The 26,934-nt window shown below is 40.7% G+C and overlaps 2 protein-coding genes across 2 annotated transcripts; one reads left to right on the top strand and one right to left on the bottom strand.

The window, feature by feature from the left end:
• Positions 1-25: 25 nt before the first annotated feature.
• Positions 26-13,285, bottom strand: LOC124858321 (importin-4-like). The gene is made up of 30 exons (XM_047350314.1): positions 12,908-13,285; positions 12,532-12,618; positions 11,341-11,420; positions 11,196-11,237; positions 10,980-11,109; positions 10,715-10,894; positions 10,473-10,538; positions 10,269-10,370; positions 10,085-10,168; positions 9,563-9,718; positions 9,415-9,468; positions 9,214-9,323; positions 9,025-9,133; positions 6,627-6,756; positions 6,361-6,474; positions 5,798-5,911; positions 5,599-5,722; positions 5,296-5,407; positions 5,082-5,218; positions 4,924-5,001; positions 4,776-4,833; positions 3,701-3,806; positions 3,412-3,605; positions 3,249-3,299; positions 2,970-3,095; positions 2,461-2,687; positions 2,239-2,371; positions 2,024-2,128; positions 1,068-1,137; positions 26-906 (listed from the first exon to the last, which is right to left on the bottom strand). The coding sequence occupies exons 1-30, from the start codon at positions 12,971-12,973 to the stop codon at positions 776-778; spliced, it is 3,276 nt and encodes a 1,091-aa protein (XP_047206270.1). The 5' UTR covers positions 12,974-13,285; the 3' UTR covers positions 26-775.
• Positions 13,286-15,097: 1,812 nt separating this feature from the next.
• LOC124858502 (importin-4-like) lies at positions 15,098-25,111 on the top strand. Its single transcript, XM_047350572.1, has 20 exons — positions 15,098-15,136; positions 17,515-17,580; positions 17,683-17,784; positions 17,889-17,972; positions 18,339-18,494; positions 18,589-18,642; positions 18,734-18,843; positions 18,924-19,032; positions 21,311-21,440; positions 21,593-21,706; positions 22,156-22,269; positions 22,345-22,468; positions 22,662-22,773; positions 22,851-22,987; positions 23,068-23,145; positions 23,236-23,293; positions 24,263-24,368; positions 24,464-24,657; positions 24,770-24,820; positions 24,974-25,111. Exons 1-20 carry the CDS (start codon positions 15,098-15,100, stop codon positions 25,109-25,111), a joined length of 2,076 nt encoding a protein of 691 aa, XP_047206528.1.
• Positions 25,112-26,934: the final 1,823 nt, after the last annotated feature.

The following is a 26,934-nucleotide window of genomic DNA, read 5'->3' as shown; positions in this document are numbered from 1 at the left end:
ATTAAACAAAAGACGAAAACACGAATCAGCAAGAAATAGATTTATTACCAGAAACCGAGCTGGCAGGTTGAAAATGTGCCGGTTTTTTTTTTTAAAAAGTATTTCAAATTTTAAACAACAGTGAGGGACTGAAAGAGTTGAACTTAACCAGATATGAAAGCTTGGCTACAATATAGTAGCTTGTAAATGTCTTGCTGCACATGTGCAAATATTTGACCTTTTATTACTTTCTGCAACACATATGATTAAAATGCCATACATAGTATTACAGCATGTATTCATAGTATGACTGCAGAAAATAAACCTTTATTTACATCAGAGAACAGTAAGATTTCTATCACTTAACTCTGGTTTGTTTTTCCACCATCAGTGGTGGAAAACTACAGAGATCTCTTATCAAGGCAGTAACATTTGGACTTAAGTTTAATATTTTACTGCTTTGCATAACAAGATGATGGAAAGAACAGGCACTTCAATGATTTCAGAACAGAAATTAAATGAAATTATTTAGAAATGAATCAGTAATTTAAACTCCTAACCCCATACAGATTAGTCAACTTTAATGTTGTTCGAATAAAAACAACAAAAACCGGAACACAAGAACAGAAAACTTCTAAATGAACATATGAAACTTTACCACAAGACACTTCGCTGTAAATAAATTAGAGGCAGAACTTATGAATGTGGTAAAATTAGTAGAGTGGCTGAAGTGCTGTATTTATATCCCGTCCAACCTACAGTATAAAATTCATGGTCCTGTTAGATTGTGTTCATGCTATGAGGAGTTGATGGCTGCTCCGAGTTTGGTTTGCAGCTCCGCAGGAAGGGAGATCGCTGCTACTTGGAACTCTGCACCATGCTTCTGGGCCAGCTCTTTCATCAGAGCAACCACAGTCCTCTGGGTTTCTGAGGGAGAAGATGAGACAAACGAAGAGTCGGTGTCGACAACTCATCGTTGAAAACAGATGGTGAAACTCAACAGAATACTGAAGAGCTCTGCACAGGCACTGGCTCATAGAGACTCAAACATTCATCCACAGTGGAAATCACAGATAGATAAGGCTCACCTGTATCGACGTCCTTGTGGCCAAGAACATGACTGGAAGCAGCGACAATGGGCTTCAATAACTTCACCACCTGAACAAGAGGAGCATAGTTGTTGGAGCTTACGGACACGCACCGTTTCTGCAGAACCACAAACCTTTTTCATCTAAACACGAAGCTCTTTGTTTTAAGCTGTTTATTACTCGTCTGCTGGAGTTAAACCTCTGTTACCATAAAGTGGGATATCACATGTTTATGTTTAACATAATATTTAATTAAAACGACAACGCTGACTGAAAGATTGTTGTGATGGTTGAGTATAAAACACCTAATATGTGTTCCAAAGTTGGAAAAGAGAACCATGAAAGAAACCAACTATTTAAAATTAGATGGTTAAAAAGCAGCCAGGTGTTATTTTACTTGAAGCTGTGACTCAATAGGAAAAAAAAAACATCTTCATTCAAAAACAACATTCAAGAGCAACTTACGTTTACCAGGCTGCTCCTAAGCAAACCACAAGACTTAGAGAACAGCTATAAACTGACAAGCGTGACCAAAGTGATGATCTGGTGAACATTAAAAACATCATGTACCAAACATGGTGGCAGAAGAATGATGGTTTGGGGCTTGTTTTGCAGTAACAAAACTTACAACATTTAGTTATTAAATCAACCTTGAATTCCTCCTACACAAATGGGCCCGAATGGGACTGAAATGTTATGACTGGATCCCAATTAAGTGAGGTAACCCTTAGGAGCAGGAACCAGAACTCTTCCTGAGAGACAATGAAGTGTTTTTTATGTAAAATTTCATTATAATTACAAAGTAGTTCTTACCAAACTTTGAAAATAAGAAGTCTCAATAGTTTGATGGGTGTTTTATACTACGTAGGCTCTGCTTTGACAGTGATATAGACAAGTGTGAACTATTTCCTGGTTTAGAGCAGGAATGTTAAATTGTAATTGGGTTTCTAAGGTACCAGGGCAGGACTGCGTTCGTAGATCATCGTCAGGCACTTAAACACCGTCTGGTTCTCCTCCTGATCTTCTTTAAGTGGGAGATGTGACACCAGAACAGGCACAACCTATAATTTAACGTAATATAGAAATAATAGACAATGTATGAATTTCTGTTTGTTAATTTCCTGCATGAGTGTGAAGCGAGGCTCGCTAACAGAATCAAAGTGGGACAAACCTGCTCCAGAGGGACAGCGTCCACGTTGCTCATGATCATCCTGCAGAGGGCGGCACACAGGTTGTCAATTACTCTAAGGTCCGACTCCTTCCCCAGCATGTTTGAAAACACCGACAGCATCATGGGATAGTCTCTGTGTGGCATTTTGTTAAGGATCAACTTAACACGCAGGGCCTGCAGGACCCATTCCACACCGAAGCACAGAAAGGCTTGAAAGGATACGAGACGATGAGCGGTCCAGCTGCCTGAGCCAGGCATCCCAGCCCAAACACGCTGTTGTTGCGGACCTCGGCGTCGTTGTCCTTCACTCCAGCAACCAGTACGGTAAGCAGACGATTGGACAGTCGAGCTGCCACTCCTTGGCCTCCTGACACATTCACCAGAGCGTGGAGGATTTCGCCGATCGTCCCCACAGAGAAGGACCGATCAGCCACGGTGCAGGAGGATTTCTTTTTAAGATAAAAAACATCAACTTATAAACGGTCCATCAGCAATCCACACATCTGGATTTTAGAGTGTATCTATCCATCAATCAATCCTTCATCGGTCCATACATCCAACATAAATTCACAGGGAAACTGTGTCTAAACATGAAAAAACATTAAGGAGCCATGTTTGGAGATGGAACTCAACCCGTCTTTATGGAATTGCTTCTTCCCCCTTCTACTACTCCAGTCTTCACTTTATGTCAGAAAAGACTTCGAAACAAGCATCAGTGTTTCCAGACTTACAGCTTTGCTCATGATGAGAGGCAGCAGATCATTAAGGTAAGGTGCAAACTTGTCTGCAGGAACACTAGAGGTCACCAAGGGAATCACTTCTCCTGCAAACTCCTGGAGCATAGCATCATACTCTGCCTGAAACAAAGCACTTAGACAGTCACCATGTTGAGTGAAATATTTACAACCTGGATATAGAAATACGACTAATAAAAGTGCTTCTGCATACTGACAGGCATTACTGAATGACGTAAAGCTAGGATGCATTTACAGGCTAGAACATTGACGTACCTGCTCGTCTTCATCGTCAGCTTCATCGTTGCCACTGCCTTGGCAAGTCGTCTAATCAGGCAGGAGAGAGAAAACAAAGAACGGCATTCTCAGAGCTTTATCTCACTGCTCTCTATTCAATTTTATGAGTGGATGAATGAGATCCCTCTGTCCATCCTCCCACCTTTTTCTTCAGCACATCACGTATGAGGTGGCTGATCTTTGTCAGGTGTGAAGGGTTTCTGAAAACCTCCTCCTTACAGGACTTGATCACACTGCTCATGGTCTCCAGGACGGCCATTACAACCAGCCGCTCCCGGTCCGCCAGCACCGTGTCCACAAAGCACGGTACCACCACGTCCAGCAACTTCAACAGGGCTGGGCCAGAGAATCGAAAAGAAAGGAGAATGTTTTGTAGGTATTAAGCACGAGCAGAGAGCATATATGATTCATTAAATAATATCCCTTGTTACCCTGGTGGTTGGCCTCAGTGGGATTCTCGGTCCACACTTTGTGCTGAGCGCGGCAGAACTGACCCAGAGCTCCCAGCGCTGCCCGGCGGACGTCCTCATGAGGAAACTGTGGAGGGCACAAAGTATTAGCGCTATTCAGAGCAAATCCCACCATGAAAACACAAAGACAGAATACGTGTTAGTCTCTGTGTGACCCAACCTTGTGAAACATTAATACATTGATAATCAATTATTTCTAAAGGTGGATTTTTATCAGCGCTGGATAAATGAATTTAAATTAAAAGTTGGATTTCTTCCATGTTTTTTTCAGCTTGTACACTACTGCAGTAATTAGGAATCAATTAACTTTTCATACAAATTGTACAATACAGAAATCATGGATTTTCATTATATTGGCACAATTATAAAGTGTGGATATTGGTTTGAGACATTTTTTTTTTAACCACAGATGAAAATGAAAAAAAAAAACAACATGAAGTCTAGCAACTCCTCAGTTTAGAACCAAGAAGCATGTTTTCAGTGAGCCGTGTAAGAGCTGCACTGCAACTATAAACCAGCGAGCTCAATGGAACCTGATGAACAGCCTGGTTCTATCCACGCTACAAATAAACAGGTTCCTACTCTGGGGTATATGGAGTTTTAATTATAATGAAGGAGTGAATGACGTAAAAACTATACTAAAACAGGATTTACATCTCAAAGCTGAAGCTTAAATAACTCTCGTTATAGATTGTATTATTATGAACATGACCCGAGATAATGCAGGACATGCTAACAATATGTCAAAAGCTGTTAGCTTCCCTGCTGAGGGTTAAATCTGGATGACATTATGTCCTGTTAACTAATGAGGGGCCCCTCACTCTTTGTTAGCTGGGAAAGGCTCCAGCCCCACCTCCAGATCTGAACAGGATGAAACAATAAACAGTAGATAATGCATGGAGGAGATTATTAATTATTAGTATTAGACCCTTTCTCTTTCTACTCTGACAGAGATGGGCTGCCACACGCTGCATGACCATCACAGCACACTGAACAAAGAGGGACGATCAGGCTGAACAAGCAGCCAGTGACTCACATCTCTCATCTCAAAAACCTGCTGGAAGCTGGACTCCAGGAACGGCTGGAAGGCAGCGCTGTGAGGACCCAGAACAACATCGGGTAAATATTCTGGAAAAAAGGAAATGAAACATTCAAAGCTCCAGAAGAAAATATAAATGTGTCACCCTGTGCTTAAGGCGATCTCTCCCATGGCGTCGCAGGCATCCTCCTTCTCATCAATGTAGGCGTTCTCCACACTGAACCTGTTAACATGTGAAACGGAGCTGAATGGCAGCAATCTCGTCCTGAACATCATTGACATGTGACATGTGGCAGAACCCACCCTGCAAAGTCATGGATGTCTGTCTCAGGTTCATCTTCCAAAAAGTCCTCTTCAGTTTTTCCTCCTTCGCCAACGCCTTTGTCCTCATCATCATCATCATCAAGCAGGACGAATGTTTTGTCCTCTTCAAGGTGCGCCTAGAAATTATTTTTCTTACTGTACTTCAATTCAAAGAATACCTGCAGAATGATGTGTGTGTGTGTGTGCTTTGTACCATGATTCCTTCATTGGACTTCAGGGCGAGCTGCATCACAGTGGTTATGGCAGTGAGGTGGGGGGTCAGGCTTTCAGGGCTGACTGTGGACACAGCCGAATAAAGACCATACCTGATCATAAAGAGAAAAACCCTCAGAAAACTATTTTTGGCAAAAACAATCTTTCCACACATTTATTTTTCAGGGTTCAAACAAAACAACCCAACCATAAAATTAAATATTCTCCATCAGTGAATCTGCTTGCTTTATGCGAGTAGCGTTTAGTGTGGCTAAACAGCGGAAAAAAAGAACAGATGTCATACGTGCATCGTCTCAGGTCAGGATCATCAATGGCATCAGTGAGCTTGAGGCCGAGCTGAATGCATTCTGCAGCAAGAGGACCGAACACGTCTTTGCCCATAGTGCGGGCCAGTACAGCCAGAGTATCTGGAAACAGAAACAACGTTTGTTGTCGCCTGTATTGGGTTGAGGGTGAAAGAAGAGACAAACAGGTTAATTTACCAAGGGACTGATTTTGCAGAGGCCTCATCTCCTCTGTGGTGGCAGTGAGGAAACCATTCAGACTTTCAATCAATGGAGGGAAATAAGGCACCAGCAACTCCTTGGCTGCATTCGCTGAGAAAATACAAGACAGTAGAAGAAACCGATGATAAAAAAGCAAGCTTCGAAAACAATCTCCTTACACTTGTTGGAAATCTGGGTCCGGACCAAAACAGATTTAGGAAATTAGGATTATTAGAAAATAATCAAATCTGGCTTAAAGAGTTTTAAAAGTGAGGTTCTGAGGGAACATTTATAGGTATGGGCCCTAATCTTCCTCAATGGCCTAATTAAAAATGTTTCATAATCTAAAAGGAAACAGCATCTAAATATTAAATACGCTTTTCTTACGATGCCATTGTGTCACTCTTTTCAGCCATTTTTACTGTCAGACTTTCAATTTGGAGATTAGATCAGTTCTTTCATTATTTACATCTGAACAAAGTAAGAAGTGCAAAAACATTTTGCTGGAGACATTCTAGCGCGTTCTGGTCTGCATCTATGTCTCAAAAGATCTGACTCACCTATAGCTCCTATAGCAGACACAGCCAGCTCTTTTATTTTCAGGTTTTCCATATTGTTGAGGGCAGACAACATGGTCTCCATCAAGGTGGAAAGATACGGCTCAATATCAGATCCTGTTTAAAGAGACACAAAACATCTAATCAAAGCCTTAAAATGACTCAGTCAGGAAACGACAAAGAAAATGTCAAAATTAAAAGTAGTCCAAAATCAGGATGCTGACTGGATGTTAAGCTTCGTAGTTTTGGACTTTTTAAACTTTTCTTACCCAGGTTCTCCATGAAGTTTTCCAGGGCATAAAACACTTTAGTGATATGGCCGATCTTGGCCTCGCTCAGGGAGGAGAGGTATCCCAGCAGCAGAGGCATCAACTCTGCACAATACTTACTTACTTCAGGCTAAAAGGCACAGAATGAAAAACAAAGTAGGTAAATTATATTGAGTTTTATATTTGTATTTCTGAGCATTAAGTTGGTTCAATTGTATTACAATCAATCGTGCCATAACCTGGAGACATGACGTTCATTTTCTCAGCCATGCTGATGACAAACCTGTCACTGTGTATCCTGATGACCCAAGACCGGCAAATTGACTTTTTTTTACTGCGATTTAGGTTGAATCATGAATACCACACAATATTCTTCAGCTCAATCATCACAACATTGAAGCTTTAATAATTGCTAATGAAGTGCGGAGAGAAACCCAAAACACATCCTCTAACAATGGCAACGAACCCCTCAGATTAATACAAAACCTAGACGCTGCATTTCATCTAAATCGGAATTTTTGGACATTACGTCAAATACAGGTCCTTCTCAAAATATTAGCATATTGTGATAAAGTTCATTATTTTCCATAATGTAATGATGAAAATTTAACATTCATATATTTTAGATTCATTGCACACTAACTGAAATATTTCAGGTCTTTTATTGTCTTAATACGGATGATTTTGGCATACAGCTCATGAAAACCCAAAATTCCTATCTCACAAAATTAGCATATTTCATCCGACCAATAAAAGAAAAGTTTTTTTAATACAAAAGACGTCAACCTTCAAATAATCATGTACAGTTATGCACTCAATACTTGGTCGGGAATCCTTTTGCAGAAATGACTGCTTCAATGCAGCGTGGCATGTAGGCAATCAGCCTGTGGCACTGCTGAGGTCTTATGGAGGCCCAGGATGCTTCGATAGCGGCCTTTAGCTCATCCAGAGTGTTGGGTCTTGAGTCTCTCAACGTTCTCTTCACAATATCCCACAGATTCTCTATGGGGTTCAGGTCAGGAGAGTTGGCAGGCCAATTGAGCACAGTGATACCATGGTCAGTAAACCATTTACCAGTGGTTTTGGCACTGTGAGCAGGTGCCAGGTCATGCTGAAAAATGAAATCTTCATCTCCATAAAGCTTTTCAGCAGATGGAAGCATGAAGTGCTCCAAAATCTCCTGATAGCTAGCTGCATTGACCCTGCCCTTGATAAAACACAGTGGACCAACACCAGCAGCTGACACGGCAACCCAGACCATCACTGACTGTGGGTACTTGACACTGGACTTCTGGCATTTCCTTCTCCCCAGTCTTCCTCCAGACTCTGGCACCTTGATTTCCGAATGACATGCAGAATTTGCTTTCATCCGAAAAAAGTACTTTGGACCACTGAGCAACTGTCTGCTGCTTCTCTGTAGGTCAGGTCAGGCGCTTCTGCCGCTGTTTCTGGTTCAAAAGTGGCTTGACCTGGGGAATGTGGCACCTGTAGCCCATTTCCTGCACACGCCTGTGCACGGTGGCTCTGGATGTTTCTACTCCAGACTCAGTCCACTGCTTCCGCAGGTCCCCCAAGGTCTGGAATCGTCCATTCTCCACAATCTTCCTCAGGGTCCGGTCATCTCTTCTCGTTGGGCAGCGTTTTCTGCCACACTTTTTCCTTCCCACAGACTTCCCACTGAGGTGCCTTGATACAGCACTCTGGGAACAGCCTATTTGTTCAGAAATTTCTTTCTGTGTCTTACCCTCTTGCTTGAGGGTGTCAATAGTGGCCTTCTGGACAGCAGTCAGGTCGGCAGTCTTACCCATGATTGGGGTTTTGAGTGATGAACCAGGCTGGGAGTTTTAAAGGCCTCAGGAATCTTTTGCAGGTGTTTAGATTTAACTCGTTGATTCAGATTATTAGGTTCATAGCTCGTTTAGAGACCCTTTTAATGATATGCTAATTTTGTGAGATAGGAATTTTGGGTTTTCATGAGCTGTATGCCAAAATCATCCGTATTAAGACAATAAAAGACCTGAAATATTTCAGTTAGTGTGCAATGAATCTAAAATATATGAATGTTAAATTTTCATCATGACATTATGGAAAATAATGAACTTTACCACAATATGCTAATATTTTGAGAAGGACCTGTATACATGCAAAGAACACATTAACACCTGAAGAACATTGCCAGAGTTGAGCTGTTTTCCTCTTAAACTAATGTACATTTTCTAGTCATTCTTGTTTGGATGCTTACTTATTTCTTTGTTTTTAGCCTCTGTAAAGTACTTTGTGTTGCATTTTCCAGCAGAAAACTTGATCTACTACTACAATATGATTAACTGGTTGGTTGAATCTAGTAAAGGAACAGCTGAACTCCGTCTCTTATGCATTTCTGACTAAAAGGACTCACCTGTAAATATTCAGAGAATTGACCAAGAGCAAAAAGGGCAGCGCTGCGCACCACCCTGTTGCTGTCTGAGAGACTCTGGCAGACGGTCTGCAGCAGTGATGGCAGCATCCTGCCAAACATAAACAGACTTCGTTAGGTTCAGATCCTCGTTAGCGGTACAACGTGCTTATTCCTTATTCCCTGACGTACTTGGAGCGTATGTAGTCTGCACATCCCTCAGCTAGCACGGCAAGACACATGAGACCACCCTTCTTTTGGTAAGGGTTCTCACTGGTAAGGCAGGCCTGCGTAAGGGGGACCTAATACCAGACAGGATGTAGGTAGAGGGATAGCAGATTTAGGAGTAAACGTTCTGATATGGAGATAATAATTAACATTAGAGTGACTTACAAGGTGGTGAAACAGTTTCTCCGGAGGCATATGGAGGGCCATAGTGTCGATCATCTGGGGAAAAAAAAAAGATAAAACATCTCATGAAATGATGTCCAGCAAAGTAAGCTGCCTCCCATATAAAGACGATGAAATAACTTGTATCCACCTGAGCAGCGCTGTGTTTGGGGTTATCACTGTCGGTGGGGTCACCACAATCATCCTCTTCATCCTCGGGGTCCTGCTCGCCAGTTGGGGGCGCTGCAGTCAGAATGGGAAAAATGCTCTGGAGGATGGGACCCAGCAGCTTCAGTTTCAGCACCGACTGCAAGAAGCAAAACATTTATGGAGATTTCTTTTTTTTATTTCGGCAAAGAGAGAATAAACTACAAGCATTTTCCAAAATAAAAAACTGATTAGGTAAAGGCCTTAAGGATAGAAATCAGGACATAAGATCATGTAGATCAGGCTTTGTTACCTGAAAAACTTCAATGTGTTTGATTTTTATTTTTACAGACCAACGCCAGGTATTACAGGTGTGAAGGGGAAGAGACATGATACATGGTTTTTATGTTGGCCTATGAAATAAAGTCAGTTTATGGCAGCAGTTGATTAAACATGAAAGGTTTATGTTATAAATGATACAGGTCAGCTATCGCAGCTATCGGAGGCGGTGAGGGGTTCTACCTACGTTGCTTTTCAGCTTGATGAGGAAGGTGATGCAAGAGAGCGCTTTCACTCGCAGAGAGTCGCTTAGTGCCGTGTCACTGCCCACCTAAACACACATATGCATTAAGAAAACTCTCGTGCAAAACCTTTTCATATTTCTGAAAGCACTTCAGGAAAAAAACTAATAAATAAAGTTTACATCTCACCTCCAGGCAGAAGCGGACAATGTCTGCAATGTGGGGGACTATGATGGACACTTCGATCTCCATGAGCTCAATTAACACCTCCATGGCTTCGCTGGCTTGTTCCTGAGCAGATAAACACCACAAACCCAACAAGTTAAACTACCTTGTGTATCCACGGACAGACCTGAGCTCAGGAAAACGGTAAATGTTTTGAATATAACAGACCTGATCTGCCTTGATGAGGTGTTTTAGAGCAACAATCAGACTTGGAATGATGGCACGCATTTCCTTCTGCAGAACAACGAAGTGTTGCATTAATCATTATCATTCTTTGAAGCACATTAAAATGAAAACTTAACAGACAGAGGACAGACCGCAATGCGTTGAAAACCATTTCTTGTTCAGCAACAGTTTGGACTACTGTACCACAGACAAAACATGAAATGAAAACGCCGGAGCTTGCTCACCATCTCCTCGGTGCCGGTGTAAGCCGTTATGGCGGTAAGGGTGAGGATGCAGTAGTACAGTGCTGGGGGATTGTCGTAGTCCTGCAGCACAGTGCTGAACAGCTGCAGCAGCTGACAGTAGTGAGGCTTGAACGGTTCAGGGTTGGACTCTATAACCTTATTCAGCAGCAGGAGGCCAATCTGTCAGGAGAAGAGATTAAACTTCTCAACTAAAACCAAGACCAATCCCTGAATGACAGACGCAGTTGCTAAACGTTAAGGGTACCCGTCTGTCGTGAGGATTTGTGCTCTTGGTGGACTGGTTGAGAAGCTGCAGCAGAGCAGGCCAGCGGTCTGGCGTTTCATGTTTCACCATAACTGCACACAGCTGGGACAGAGAGTGCTGCACCTTGTGTCTGTAACAAGTCAGCAGAGCATTACACATGTAGTAAACGTTAACGTGTTACTTCTGAGTAACCGTCAGGTACATCCCAATGCTTACTCTGTTTCCACGGCGAAGGCTTGCAATACCACGGCTTTGAGGCTGCAAGAAAATGGTAAACATTAAAGTCACAAGCGGTCCTGTGTCATCTTGATCTCAGTGCGACAGCTCTGTGAGATTCTATTTAAGAAAAGTAGAAGCAGACCTCTCTCTGTCATTAGGGCTGATCTTATTCCAGTGTTTCTTCACTCTTAACCTCAGCATCACTGCAGCTGACTGGCGAATCTGCATAAAAGAAGTAAATCAGAGAAACTTAGATGTTGCTTCACTTACAAAACTGTCCTTAAATCTAGAAGGGTTTTAAAGCGTCGCTACCCTGTAGCGCACAGACCCGGCTCACTTTAACAACAATGTTCCTCATAACTTCACTGACATGCACCCTTCATGCAGATATCACCAGATACAATATGGCCTCTAAATCCAGCCATGGTCATTATGACATCAGACCCAATTCACTTAAGAATCTTACTTTTTTTTAAATGACAACAGCTTACAAACGGACTGTGTTCTCCAATGGTAATAAAACACCTGCAAACCCACCAGTCATGGTTTAATGTACATGTGGCCATCAAATTAGAATATAGTCAAAAACTCATCCCATGTCTCTTTATCACACTTTTTCCTTCGACTCAACTTTCCATTGTTATGCTTAGATATGGCTCTCAGAGCAGACGGCTTTGTTAACGAGGACCCTTTGTGGCTTAGCTTCCTTGTGGAGGTTGCCAATGAGTGCTGAGTCTTATACCACAAACATTTCTGCACTAACATTTTTTTAAAATTATGCATTATTAAAAAGAAACTGAATTTGGGATTTTCAATAGTTGTAAGCCACAATCATCAGAATTCTAAGTATAATTGCTTCAAATCTGATTCTTTGCATTATTTCACTGAGCTTCGCTGGATTTCTACATTTTGTGCAACCCTTTCGAAATAAACCAATCTTTTAACATTCTCTCGTGCCCCTTTTTCCTTTCACATATTAACTTTCTATTCAACTGACGTGGGAGACAATCCTCTTACATCTGTAATAATCCAAGCGGCAGCACACTTGAGCGGCAAATCTAATGTTTCAAACTGGATGAAGAGCAAAAACAAAAACTCCTTGTTCATTTACACGTTCAACACCCAGGCTGACATCAACAAATGTTCTGCTACACAAATAAATCTTTTACCTCCTCCTAACTTTTTTTTTTTTAATTATATATCCAAATATTTTGACCTTGATCTTTATTAAATGGTCAGAAAAAGACACCAGACATCAAACACTTACTGATTGTGGACGATGGTGTTTCTATGGGGGAAAAGAAATCATGTTCTACTAACTGCTTCACCATACCTCTGGGTTTTGGGAGCCACTCATGACAGCACAGAGGGCCGGTATCATAGCTGGGTCTTTGAAAGCCTGTTTCAGTTGGGCTGTGGCCTAAAAAAAGAGGGGGGCGCGTCGTTAGAAACTGCTCAGGTTGACAATACAACAGCATGACAGCATATATTCAGTATTCAAGTTTTTTTTATATTAGCTACCTTACTGTTATCAGGCATTAATAAACGGTTGTTTCAACACATCTCAACCAAAACTAACTGAACTGTTTGTCAGTTAAACTGCCATTTGTCTTCCAACGGTAACTCCTGAGCAGTTATTATTTCTGTCACCTGGCTTGCCCTGAACGCTAGCTAAAAAAAAAAGAGCTAGCTTCAGGTTCACTTGTTACCTGCTGAATGACTGCATTGTCAGGCTGTGTCAGCTGTGACAGAATGCCCTCAAGCTCCTCCGTCATCTTGATAGCTGCGATCAACCTCCACTGGATCTAGGGTCGACCGTTAAAGCAGAAATGGAAACGTTAAAGTGGACCGACCGTTAATGGGTGCAGTGTGGCTTTCTGAACCTCGGTGTAATGTCAACAAAAGAACGGCTTTCTAAGTCGGACGGCTAACTTAATGAGTTTGTAGATGAAAATGTTTTTAAAAAGCGCCTATGTCTGGATGTGGGATGTCGTCGAGTAGAAATGACAGGTATGAATCTCCAGTTCGGGACGTTTGGACAGCAAGCACGCGGGACAGAACACCGGCCAGGAGTTCTTTTTCTTCTTCTTCTTCTGTGTTATTTTTTGGCAGTTGGCAAATAACTTGAAGATGTGCATTACCGCCACCGACTGGTATGGAGTGTGGTTCTTCATGGTTTTAAATCTTATTTACTATTACAACAATCAAATTCTATTTATTAATTTAGTGCTTTTGAAAAATCTAATTATAATTTGAATATGTTTGCTACCTAAACTTCTTTGCAAAGTATCTCTCAAAATAAAATTTTCTTTAATACCTACAAATACTCTCCTTAAAATTGTTTTTTCTTGTTCATATTTCTGACACTTCAATATTACATGTTCTATTGTTTCCTCCTCTCCACAATGATCACATTTTCCTGTATTATGTTTCTTTATCTTGAACAATGTAGAATTAAGTCCTGTATGTCCTAGTCTTAATCTTGTAATTAATCTTTCCTCTTTTCTGCTCCTTCTTCCTGTTCTTACTTCTCCTACTATCTTGTTGATTCTGTAAAACCATCTTCCTTTCTTTTCTTCATCCCACCTTTTTTGCCACTCTTTCCTGATTCTCTGTTTAATTATATTTCTTGCCTCTGACCTACTAATATTTATTTTAAAGCTAATGTTGTTTTGTATTGCCTTCTTTGCTATCCTGTCCGCCTTCTCATTCCCTCCAACTCCTACATGCGCTGGTACCCATAAAAACACTAATATTAATCCCGTTCTTTGTATTCTAAATAAAGTATGTTTTATTTCCAACAAAATGTCTGGTCTACCCTCTGAATGATTATGTTTTAAACTTAATAATGCTGAACTTGAGTCTGAACAAATGATTGTTTTTAATGGTTTTATATCCTCCACCCACTGCACTGCTAACAATATTGCTAATAATTCTCCTGAATATACTGATAATCCATCTGTAATTCTTTTTCCTACTTTTATTTTAAATTCTGGTATTACAAATGCTACTCCTATTTTTCCATCTGTTTTTGATGCGTCTGTGTAAATCTGGACATAATGATAGTAATTGTTTATATATTCTTGTATTATACTTGAATCTAATCTACATTTCGTATCCTTTTTCTTTTCCATCAATGCCATATCTACCACTGCTTCTGGTAATAGCCACGGTGGCACTACTGGCAAAGGCAACATTGAACTTATTTCTTTTTCATATATTTGAAATACTTCTGCTATATTATTGATAATCCAACCAAAACTCTTAACTTGTTTTTTTTCTTTTTCCCAGCATGGTTTTAAAATATCATGTGTGGGATGATCCGGATTATTGCTTTGTAAGTTTATCCAGTAATTTATTGCTAACTGTTTCCTTCTTAGATCTAATGGCATCTCTCCCATCTCTACCTGAAGTGCTGCTATTGGACTGGTTCTGATTGCTCCTGTACAAATTCTTAAAGCTTGATGTTGTATATTGTCTAATTTTATAAGATGAGTGTTTGCTGCTGATCCATAAATTATACTTCCATAATCAATATTTGATCTAATTAATCCTGTATAAATTATTTTTAATGATGTTCGATCTGCTCCCCTATCAATACCAGCCATACATCTCATAATGTTTAATATTTTTTTGCATTTATCTATGATTCTTTCTATATGTACTTTCCATATAATTTTTTCATCAAACCATATACCTAAAAATTTTATATTTTTTACTTGTTCTAAAACTTGATTGTATAATTTTAGTTTTATATTTTCTCTTTTCCTTTTCTGTGTAAACACCATTACTTTTGTTTTTTCCACTGAGAATTTAAATCCCCATTGATTTGCCGGCCAGGAGTTCCATGTGAGCTGAATTAAAGGGACATGCACATTTTTAAGGATTTATATATGGGAATGGCGCCCAAAACCGGAGAGGAGGATAAATACATCCTGGTTAGAACCTGACAATCAAACCTTTAGAACTGTAAAAATACAATCAGCTTTTGGTGCTTATTTAACACCTCCCCAGCAAATGTGAGACATGTTACTTTTTCAGGAAATGTTTGTTTTCAGATTGAGATTGCAGAAATATACATAAGAAAAACACTGGGTTGCCCATCCAAAACCGTGTTTCAGGTGTTCCGGTCCCTTCCATGGCCACCGATGTATAAAATCCAGCACCTAGGCATGCAGACACTGCTTCTACAAATATCCATGAAAGAATGTGTCACTCTCAGGAGCTCAGTAAATTCCAGCATGGTACTATGATAGGATGTGACTTATGTAATATGGCCAGTCATGAAATTTCCTTGCTACTAAATACTGAATTTCAGTATTTAATAATGGCACTGGAATGGCACTTTCCTGTCTGCACTGTGTCAAGTATAAAGTTTGCTGGTTTGGTTTCTTGGAGGTTGGACTCTCTTCCTTGGTTCTAGTGAAAGGATCTCTTATATCTTCAGCATACCAAGACGTTTTGAACAATGTTATGCTCCCAATTGTGTGGGAATGGTTTGGCCCATTCCTTTCCAGTATGACTCTGCATCAGTGAACAAAGCAAGGCCAGTAAAGATATGGATAAGGGACCTGACCTCAGATAGAAAAGCTTTGCGATGAATCAGAGCATAGATTACAAGCCAGGCCTTCTTGTCCAACATCAGTGCCTGACCTCACATATATGCTTTTAAAATAATGCCATAAACACACTTCTGAACCTTGTTTATAGCCTTCATGGAAGAGTTAAAGCTGTTGTATCTGAGGGTAGGCTGAAATCATATTAACCAAAATACTCTTATTCACAACATAAAGCTTTTGAAACCAATGCTTACAGGAGGTAATGTATATATATCAGGACGGTGCAAAGTACTTCCACTACAAAATATATACAGTACCATTTACTATATATTCACTTAACTTTCAAATGGTACAGCAGGCTGTGTAAAAGAAGAAGTCTTACTTTAAATTGTACATGTGTGTATTTTCTGGTGCATACATGCTTGTTCTTCATTTAGTGAAGTAACCGGAGATAGGTAGAGTACCCAGAAATTGAACTCAAGTAAGAGTAGCGCTACTTCACAGTAATAGTAGTCAAGTAAAGGAACAGTCCAGTGAAACTACTTCTAGTAGAAGAATTGTTTCAAATAGTTACTCAGTAAATGTAACAAATTCCTCCCTACCTCTGATGGCAAACATACCTCAGATAGTGAGTATTCTACCCAGCTACTGGAATTGTGCTGAGGTTGATGTTATTCAAGAGGCTTAATGTTCGACTCCTTTATCCATTCCAAAACTGTGTCTGGGACCATTTTCCAGTTGCAAGACCCAATGGATTCCAAGTTTCAACCATCTAGCTGAAGATCTGAAGTGAAGTTGAAGATGTAGTCCTCCTTGATCAGGTATTTCATCCAACTTGTAAAACACACCAGTACCACTGGCAGTAAAACAGAACCTCAGCATGGTGCTGTCACCACTTTAAAAAGTATTTCTAGATAAAATGTCTCACCCTGAGTCCTCTAAACATTGTTTCTTGTCAATAAGGCCAAACAGCTCATTCCTTGTCTCTGTTGCTCATAAACCTTTTGCTAAACACATTTACCTGGTCCTTGTGAGCAGCTGAAAATTTCAGTTGAGGATGATGGTGTTTATTTTAGAGCTGGGTCTTTCTTGGTCAACACCTTTGTGATGATGCTAAACTCACTTAACAGCTTTCAGTTTAGAGCAGGCTTAAAGTTAGGGTCTTGAAACGCATTGAAAACTAATAACATTGTGTTATACAAGGGGCAAGTGTGATAATTGCAGTAAGGGACAATGAGGGACACATGACCACTCTAATGTTTAACTAACCCAGCCTTCTACACACATTTTAGTTTCAGTTCAATCACCACTTATTTAATATAAGCTGAAACTCTCCTATAGTACCCAGTTAAAATAATTGCTTTTTCTTTTTTGAATTTTTGAAACAACAATCATCTCACTCCAATCCAATATAATCCCGACAAGCCTTTATACATCACTCATAATTCCTTCTCACCACACTAAACTTGAGCAAGCTGGAATTTCTGCAAGCATCTACAGGTCCTTCTCAAAATATTAGCATATTGTGATAAAGTTCATTATTTTCCATAATGTCATGATGAAAATTTAACATTCATATATTTTAGATTCATTGCACACTTTCCTTTCATGTTTTGTCTGTGGTACTGTAGTCCAAACTGTTGCTGAACAAGAAATGGTTTTCAACACATTGCGGTCTGTCCTCTGTCTGTTAAGTTTTCATTTTAATGTGCTTCAAAGAATGATAATGATTAATGCAACACTTCGTTGTTCTGCAGAAGGAAATGCGTGCCATCATTCCAAGTCTGATTGTTGCTCTAAAACACCTCATCAAGGCAGATCAGGTCTGTTATATTCAAAACATTTACCGTTTTCCTGAGCTCAGGTCTGTCCGTGGATACACAAGGTAGTTTAACTTGTTGGGTTTGTGGTGTTTATCTGCTCAGGAACAAGCCAGCGAAGCCATGGAGGTGTTAATTGAGCTCATGGAGATCGAAGTGTCCATCATAGTCCCCCACATTGCAGACATTGTCCGCTTCTGCCTGGAGGTGAGATGTAAACTTTATTTATTTATTAGTTTTTTTCCTGAAGTGCTTTCAGAAATATGAAAAGGTTTTGCACGAGAGTTTTCTTAATGCATATGTGTGTTTAGGTGGGCAGTGACACGGCACTAAGCGACTCTCTGCGAGTGAAAGCGCTCTCTTGCATCACCTTCCTCATCAAGCTGAAAAGCAACGTAGGTAGAACCCCTCACCGCCTCCGATAGCTGCGATAGCTGACCTGTATCATTTATAACATAAACCTTTCATGTTTAATCAACTGCTGCCATAAACTGACTTTATTTCATAGGCCAACATAAAAACCATGTATCATGTCTCTTCCCCTTCACACCTGTAATACCTGGCGTTGGTCTGTAAAAATAAAAATCAAACACATTGAAGTTTTTCAGGTAACAAAGCCTGATCTACATGATCTTATGTCCTGATTTCTATCCTTAAGGCCTTTACCTAATCAGTTTTTTATTTTGGAAAATGCTTGTAGTTTATTCTCTCTTTGCCGAAATAAAAAAAAGAAATCTCCATAAATGTTTTGCTTCTTGCAGTCGGTGCTGAAACTGAAGCTGCTGGGTCCCATCCTCCAGAGCATTTTTCCCATTCTGACTGCAGCGCCCCCAACTGGCGAGCAGGACCCCGAGGATGAAGAGGATGATTGTGGTGACCCCACCGACAGTGATAACCCCAAACACAGCGCTGCTCAGGTGGATACAAGTTATTTCATCGTCTTTATATGGGAGGCAGCTTACTTTGCTGGACATCATTTCATGAGATGTTTTATCTTTTTTTTTTCCCCAGATGATCGACACTATGGCCCTCCATATGCCTCCGGAGAAACTGTTTCACCACCTTGTAAGTCACTCTAATGTTAATTATTATCTCCATATCAGAACGTTTACTCCTAAATCTGCTATCCCTCTACCTACATCCTGTCTGGTATTAGGTCCCCCTTACGCAGGCCTGCCTTACCAGTGAGAACCCTTACCAAAAGAAGGGTGGTCTCATGTGTCTTGCCGTGCTAGCTGAGGGATGTGCAGACTACATACGCTCCAAGTACGTCAGGGAATAAGGAATAAGCACGTTGTACCGCTAACGAGGATCTGAACCTAACGAAGTCTGTTTATGTTTGGCAGGATGCTGCCATCACTGCTGCAGACCGTCTGCCAGAGTCTCTCAGACAGCAACAGGGTGGTGCGCAGCGCTGCCCTTTTTGCTCTTGGTCAATTCTCTGAATATTTACAGGTGAGTCCTTTTAGTCAGAAATGCATAAGAGACGGAGTTCAGCTGTTCCTTTACTAGATTCAACCAACCAGTTAATCATATTGTAGTAGTAGATCAAGTTTTCTGCTGGAAAATGCAACACAAAGTACTTTACAGAGGCTAAAAACAAAGAAATAAGTAAGCATCCAAACAAGAATGACTAGAAAATGTACGTTAGTTTAAGAGGAAAACAGCTCAACTCTGGCAATGTTCTTCAGGTGTTAATGTGTTCTTTGCATGTATACAGGTCCTTCTCAAAATATTAGCATATTGTGATAAAGTTCATTATTTTCCATAATGTCATGATGAAAATTTAACATTCATATATTTTAGATTCATTGCACACTAACTGAAATATTTCAGGTCTTTTATTGTCTTAATACGGATGATTTTGGCATACAGCTCATGAAAACCCAAAATTCCTATCTCACAAAATTAGCATATCATTAAAAGGGTCTCTAAACGAGCTATGAACCTAATCATCTGAATCAACGAGTTAACTCTAAACACCTGCAAAAGATTCCTGAGGCCTTTAAAACTCCCAGCCTGGTTCATCACTCAAAACCCCAATCATGGGTAAGACTGCCGACCTGACTGCTGTCCAGAAGGCCACTATTGACACCCTCAAGCAAGAGGATAAGACACAGAAAGAAATTTCTGAACAAATAGGCTGTTCCCAGAGTGCTGTATCAAGGCACCTCAGTGGGAAGTCTGTGGGAAGGAAAAAGTGTGGCAGAAAACGCTGCACAACGAGAAGAGATGACCGGACCCTGAGGAAGATTGTGGAGAATGGCCGATTCCAGACCTTGGGGGACCTGCGGAAGCAGTGGACTGAGTCTGGAGTAGAAACATCCAGAGCCACCGTGCACAGGCGTGTGCAGGAAATGGGCTACAGGTGCCGCATTCCCCAGGTTAAGCCACTTTTGAACCAGAAACAGCGGCAGAAGCGCCTGACCTGACCTACAGAGAAGCAGCACTGGACTGTTGCTCAGTGGTCCAAAGTACTTTTTTCGGATGAAAGCAAATTCTGCATGTCATTCGGAAATCAAGGTGCCAGAGTCTGGAGGAAGACTGGGGAGAAGGAAATGCCAAAATGCCAGAAGTCCAGTGTCAAGTACCCACAGTCAGTGATGGTCTGGGGTACCGTGTCAGCTGCTGGTGTTGGTCCACTGTGTTTTATCAAGGGCAGGGTCAATGCAGCTAGCTATCAGGAGATTTTGGAGCACTTCATGCTTCCATCTGCTGAAAAGCTTTATGGAGATGAAGATTTCATTTTTCAGCACGACCTGGCACCTGCTCACAGTGCCAAAACCACTGGTAAATGGTTTACTGACCATGGTATCACTGTGCTCAATTGGCCTGCCAACTCTCCTGACCTGAACCCCATAGAGAATCTGTGGGATATTGTGAAGAGAACGTTGAGAGACTCAAGACCCAACACTCTGGATGAGCTAAAGGCCGCTATCGAAGCATCCTGGGCCTCCATAAACCTCAGCAGTGCCACAGGCTGATTGCCTCCATGCCACGCCGCATTGAAGCAGTCATTTCTGCAAAAGGATTCCTGACCAAGTATTGAGTGCATAACTGTACATGATTATTTGAAGGTTGACGCTTTTTGTATTAAAAACACTTTTCTTTTATTGGTCGGATGAAATATGCTAATTTTGTGAGATAGGAATTTTGGGTTTTCATGAGCTGTATGCCAAAATCATCCGTATTAAGATGATAAAAGACCTGAAATATTTCAGTTAGTGTGCAATGAATCTAAAATATATGAATGTTAAATTTTCATCATTACATTATGGAAAATAATGAACTTTATCACAATATGCTAATATTTTGAGAAGGACCTGTATTTGACGTAATGTCCAAAAATTCCGATTTAGATGAAATGCAGCGTCTAGGTTTTGTATTAATCTGAGGGGTTCGTTGCCATTGTTAGAGGATGTGTTTTGGGTTTCTCTCCGCACTTCATTAGCAATTATTAAAGCTTCAATGTTGTGATGATTGAGCTGAAGAATATTGTGTGGTATTCATGATTCAACCTAAATCGCAGTAAAAAAAAGTCAATTTGCCGGTCTTGGGTCATCAGGATACACAGTGACAGGTTTGTCATCAGCATGGCTGAGAAAATGAACGTCATGTCTCCAGGTTATGGCACGATTGATTGTAATACAATTGAACCAACTTAATGCTCAGAAATACAAATATAAAACTCAATATAATTTACCTACTTTGTTTTTCATTCTGTGCCTTTTAGCCTGAAGTAAGTAAGTATTGTGCAGAGTTGATGCCTCTGCTGCTGGGATACCTCTCCTCCCTGAGCGAGGCCAAGATCGGCCATATCACTAAAGTGTTTTATGCCCTGGAAAACTTCATGGAGAACCTGGGTAAGAAAAGTTTAAAAAGTCCAAAACTACGAAGCTTAACATCCAGTCAGCATCCTGATTTTGGACTACTTTTAATTTTGACATTTTCTTTGTCGTTTCCTGACTGAGTCATTTTAAGGCTTTGATTAGATGTTTTGTGTCTCTTTAAACAGGATCTGATATTGAGCCGTATCTTTCCACCTTGATGGAGACCATGTTGTCTGCCCTCAACAATATGGAAAACCTGAAAATAAAAGAGCTGGCTGTGTCTGCTATAGGAGCTATAGGTGAGTCAGATCTTTTGAGACATAGATGCAGACCAGAACGCGCTAGAATGTCTCCAGCAAAATGTTTTTGCACTTCTTACTTTGTTCAGATGTAAATAATGAAAGAACTGATCTAATCTCCAAATTGAAAGTCTGACAGTAAAAATGGCTGAAAAGAGTGACACAATGGCATCGTAAGAAAAGCGTATTTAATATTTAGATGCTGTTTCCTTTTAGATTATGAAACATTTTTAATTAGGCCATTGAGGAAGATTAGGGCCCATACCTATAAATGTTCCCTCAGAACCTCACTTTTAAAACTCTTTAAGCCAGATTTGATTATTTTCTAATAATCCTAATTTCCTAAATCTGTTTTGGTCCGGACCCAGATTTCCAACAAGTGTAAGGAGATTGTTTTCGAAGCTTGCTTTTTTATCATCGGTTTCTTCTACTGTCTTGTATTTTCTCAGCGAATGCAGCCAAGGAGTTGCTGGTGCCTTATTTCCCTCCATTGATTGAAAGTCTGAATGGTTTCCTCACTGCCACCACAGAGGAGATGAGGCCTCTGCAAAATCAGTCCCTTGGTAAATTAACCTGTTTGTCTCTTCTTTCACCCTCAACCCAATACAGGCGACAACAAACGTTGTTTCTGTTTCCAGATACTCTGGCTGTACTGGCCCGCACTATGGGCAAAGACGTGTTCGGTCCTCTTGCTGCAGAATGCATTCAGCTCGGCCTCAAGCTCACTGATGCCATTGATGATCCTGACCTGAGACGATGCACGTATGACATCTGTTCTTTTTTTCCGCTGTTTAGCCACACTAAACGCTACTCGCATAAAGCAAGCAGATTCACTGATGGAGAATATTTAATTTTATGGTTGGGTTGTTTTGTTTGAACCCTGAAAAATAAATGTGTGGAAAGATTGTTTTTGCCAAAAATAGTTTTCTGAGGGTTTTTCTCTCTTTATGATCAGGTATGGTCTTTATTCGGCTGTGTCCACAGTCAGCCCTGAAAGCCTGACCCCCCACCTCACTGCCATAACCACTGTGATGCAGCTCGCCCTGAAGTCCAATGAAGGAATCATGGTACAAAGCACACACACACACACATCATTCTGCAGGTATTCTTTGAATTGAAGTACAGTAAGAAAAATAATTTCTAGGCGCACCTTGAAGAGGACAAAACATTCGTCCTGCTTGATGATGATGATGATGAGGACAAAGGCGTTGGCGAAGGAGGAAAAACTGAAGAGGACTTTTTGGAAGATGAACCTGAGACAGACATCCATGACTTTGCAGGGTGGGTTCTGCCACATGTCACATGTCAATGATGTTCAGGACGAGATTGCTGCCATTCAGCTCCGTTTCACATGTTAACAGGTTCAGTGTGGAGAACGCCTACATTGATGAGAAGGAGGATGCCTGCGACGCCATGGGAGAGATCGCCTTAAGCACAGGGTGACACATTTATATTTTCTTCTGGAGCTTTGAATGTTTCATTTCCTTTTTTCCAGAATATTTACCCGATGTTGTTCTGGGTCCTCACAGCGCTGCCTTCCAGCCGTTCCTGGAGTCCAGCTTCCAGCAGGTTTTTGAGATGAGAGATGTGAGTCACTGGCTGCTTGTTCAGCCTGATCGTCCCTCTTTGTTCAGTGTGCTGTGATGGTCATGCAGCGTGTGGCAGCCCATCTCTGTCAGAGTAGAAAGAGAAAGGGTCTAATACTAATAATTAATAATCTCCTCCATGCATTATCTACTGTTTATTGTTTCATCCTGTTCAGATCTGGAGGTGGGGCTGGAGCCTTTCCCAGCTAACAAAGAGTGAGGGGCCCCTCATTAGTTAACAGGACATAATGTCATCCAGATTTAACCCTCAGCAGGGAAGCTAACAGCTTTTGACATATTGTTAGCATGTCCTGCATTATCTCGGGTCATGTTCATAATAATACAATCTATAACGAGAGTTATTTAAGCTTCAGCTTTGAGATGTAAATCCTGTTTTAGTATAGTTTTTACGTCATTCACTCCTTCATTATAATTAAAACTCCATATACCCCAGAGTAGGAACCTGTTTATTTGTAGCGTGGATAGAACCAGGCTGTTCATCAGGTTCCATTGAGCTCGCTGGTTTATAGTTGCAGTGCAGCTCTTACACGGCTCACTGAAAACATGCTTCTTGGTTCTAAACTGAGGAGTTGCTAGACTTCATGTTGTTTTTTTTTTTCATTTTCATCTGTGGTTAAAAAAAAAATGTCTCAAACCAATATCCACACTTTATATTTGTGCCAATATAATGAAAATCCATGATTTCTGTATTGTACAATTTGTATGAAAAGTTAATTGATTCCTAATTACTGCAGTAGTGTACAAGCTGAAAAAAACATGGAAGAAATCCAACTTTTAATTTAAATTCATTTATCCAGCGCTGATAAAAATCCACCTTTAGAAATAATTGATTATCAATGTATTAATGTTTCACAAGGTTGGGTCACACAGAGACTAACACGTATTCTGTCTTTGTGTTTTCATGGTGGGATTTGCTCTGAATAGCGCTAATACTTTGTGCCCTCCACAGTTTCCTCATGAGGACGTCCGCCGGGCAGCGCTGGGAGCTCTGGGTCAGTTCTGCCGCGCTCAGCACAAAGTGTGGACCGAGAATCCCACTGAGGCCAACCACCAGGGTAACAAGGGATATTATTTAATGAATCATATATGCTCTCTGCTCGTGCTTAATACCTACAAAACATTCTCCTTTCTTTTCGATTCTCTGGCCCAGCCCTGTTGAAGTTGCTGGACGTGGTGGTACCGTGCTTTGTGGACACGGTGCTGGCGGACCGGGAGCGGCTGGTTGTAATGGCCGTCCTGGAGACCATGAGCAGTGTGATCAAGTCCTGTAAGGAGGAGGTTTTCAGAAACCCTTCACACCTGACAAAGATCAGCCACCTCATACGTGATGTGCTGAAGAAAAAGGTGGGAGGATGGACAGAGGGATCTCATTCATCCACTCATAAAATTGAATAGAGAGCAGTGAGATAAAGCTCTGAGAATGCCGTTCTTTGTTTTCTCTCTCCTGCCTGATTAGACGACTTGCCAAGGCAGTGGCAACGATGAAGCTGACGATGAAGACGAGCAGGTACGTCAATGTTCTAGCCTGTAAATGCATCCTAGCTTTACGTCATTCAGTAATGCCTGTCAGTATGCAGAAGCACTTTTATTAGTCGTATTTCTATATCCAGGTTGTAAATATTTCACTCAACATGGTGACTGTCTAAGTGCTTTGTTTCAGGCAGAGTATGACGCTATGCTCCAGGAGTTTGCAGGAGAAGTGATTCCCTTGGTGACCTCTAGTGTTCCTGCAGACAAGTTTGCACCTTACCTTAATGATCTGCTGCCTCTCATCATGAGCAAAGCTGTAAGTCTGTAAGTCATGAGCTGTATGCCAAAATCATCCGTATTAAGACAATAAAAGACCTGAAATATTTCAGTTAGTGTGCAATGAATCTAAAATATATGAATGTTAAATTTTCATCATGACATTATGGAAAATAATGAACTTTATCACTATATGCTAATATTTTGAGAAGGACCTGTATCTTCTTCTCTGGTTCAGAGGAAAAGTCTGGAACAGAGCAAGTAATAGCTCTGCAATTTTAACCAATGAATTTACTTGGATACTAAATTAAATAATCTGCAACAATTCAGATTTTTCTGGATAATTAAATTTCGTTTACTACTTGAGAAGTGACTGAAAAGCAAATGCATGCTCCTGAGTTAGGAAGCGCTGTGGATGAAACTATGCAAATGTGCATCTGTAAACTCCCCCAGTTTCATTGCCACCAATTTCCTGGAACTGTTTTGCTCCTAAACTCAGGACAAGTCCATCCAACCATCAAAGGCCAGTGTGTAATCCACTCAGCACAGATCAATGTTACTGTCACCCCCCTTCTCTAGGGGTATGGCCCTGCCTGAGATCAGTTAGAAATGCAAATATCTCAATTAGGCTCACTTTTCTCACATCATCACACCACTAACTGAATCATTACCATGTCAACATAGGCCTGAAGGCAGAGGAGAAACAACACTTAGAAGGTAATGCACGACCTAATCTCAATCATCTTTATGAAAGGACTTGTACTTAGGGAGGAGGTGGTTGGTGGCAGGAATTTCCATGGGCAAGTTATGGACCGTAAAGAATGGGGCACTTTTGTAATTTGAAGCTACAGTTTAGTGTCTGCCTCCCTGCACTTGTTAAGTCTCCATCTTGGATTGATGTTTTTGAGAAAAGCTGCAGCACAGACACAAAACTTGCAAAAGATTTTGTTGCCTTTCATTTACAGTGCCTTCCAAAAGTATGCACACCCCTAGAACCTCTTTGTCTTGTCACGTCACAAGTACAAACCTGCCCCCCACTTGAGTCAACACTTTATAGAGCCACCTTTCACAGCTATTACATCAGCAAGTCTCCATCTTTCCACTTGTAGAGACTGAGGTTTTGACTATGTACCTTATAAATAGTTACATGTCAGTCACACAAAACACACTTTAATCTAAACTGTTTCCCTGTAGCTCTGACTGTATGTTTAGTGTCCTGCTAAAAAGTATTTAGCTCCATCTGTCAACCTTCACCAGCTTTCCTGTCTCTGTTGAAAAAAATCATCTCCACAGCACGTTCAGTTAGATTTCTCAGTTACATAGAGAAATGCTGACTCAGACAGAATCCTCACTATTCAACCATTGATACCAGGATGCTGAAATTAGTCTGCTAATCTGAGTCTGAAACTAACAAGTATAAATGATGCAGCAAAACAACATCTGCTGCAGTGATTTAATTGGGATTTATAATTAAATTAAACATGATTTCAACAATTTGTTTAAGTTTAAAGGCATAGAAAATAAAGGAAGGCTAAAGGAAATAAAGTGTATCATTTTTAGGTGGTCCAAGGAGCGGATTTTATGGGACGTATTTCAATGTTATATAACACCAAAGTTTCAAATAGGGAAATTCGGCGAATAATAAATGTCATTTTTGCAAATATGACTAATTTGCAAACTACTTTTGTTGGGTAACGTTTTTTTATCTTTAAACTGTTCGGAGTGCTCAAAGGTGAAAGGAAACGATAGCTTAAAAGCCAATAAACTCAGTAACAAAAAAAGAAAAAGACGGAACCTGCCTGAATGAGCGATAAAGCAAAGTGATTGGTTGAAAGGAAAACACCCGCCCACACACCGGTGCCTTTACCCACACAC

The sequence above is a fragment of the Girardinichthys multiradiatus genome, chromosome 21 (genome assembly GCF_021462225.1).
Source record: "Girardinichthys multiradiatus isolate DD_20200921_A chromosome 21, DD_fGirMul_XY1, whole genome shotgun sequence".
Lineage (NCBI taxonomy): Eukaryota > Metazoa > Chordata > Actinopteri > Cyprinodontiformes > Goodeidae > Girardinichthys > Girardinichthys multiradiatus.
Note: the sequence above shows the minus strand (reverse complement) of the source record. Positions and strands in the feature narration are given on the sequence as shown.

What these genes read in the sequence shown, in the direction of transcription:
- LOC124858321 (XM_047350314.1), bottom strand. Translation starts at nt 12,973, where the DNA reads ATGACGGAGGAGCTTGAGGGCATTCTGTCACAGCTGACACAGCCTGAC. An exon ending in GTGGCTCCCAAAACCCAGAG is followed by an intron (nt 11,421 to 12,531) that starts GTATGGTGAAGC and finishes TCTTTTATGCAG; the next exon opens with ATTCGCCAGTCAGCTGCAGT. An exon ending in ACGAACGCAGTCCTGCCCTG is followed by an intron (nt 1,138 to 2,023) that starts GTACCTTAGAAA and finishes CCTCTTGTTCAG; the next exon opens with GTGGTGAAGTTATTGAAGCC.
- LOC124858502 (XM_047350572.1), top strand. Translation starts at nt 15,098, where the DNA reads ATGGCGCCCAAAACCGGAGAGGAGGATAAATACATCCTG. An exon ending in TCATCAAGCTGAAAAGCAAC is followed by an intron (nt 17,973 to 18,338) that starts GTAGGTAGAACC and finishes TGCTTCTTGCAG; the next exon opens with TCGGTGCTGAAACTGAAGCT. An exon ending in GTGATGTGCTGAAGAAAAAG is followed by an intron (nt 24,658 to 24,769) that starts GTGGGAGGATGG and finishes CTGCCTGATTAG; the next exon opens with ACGACTTGCCAAGGCAGTGG.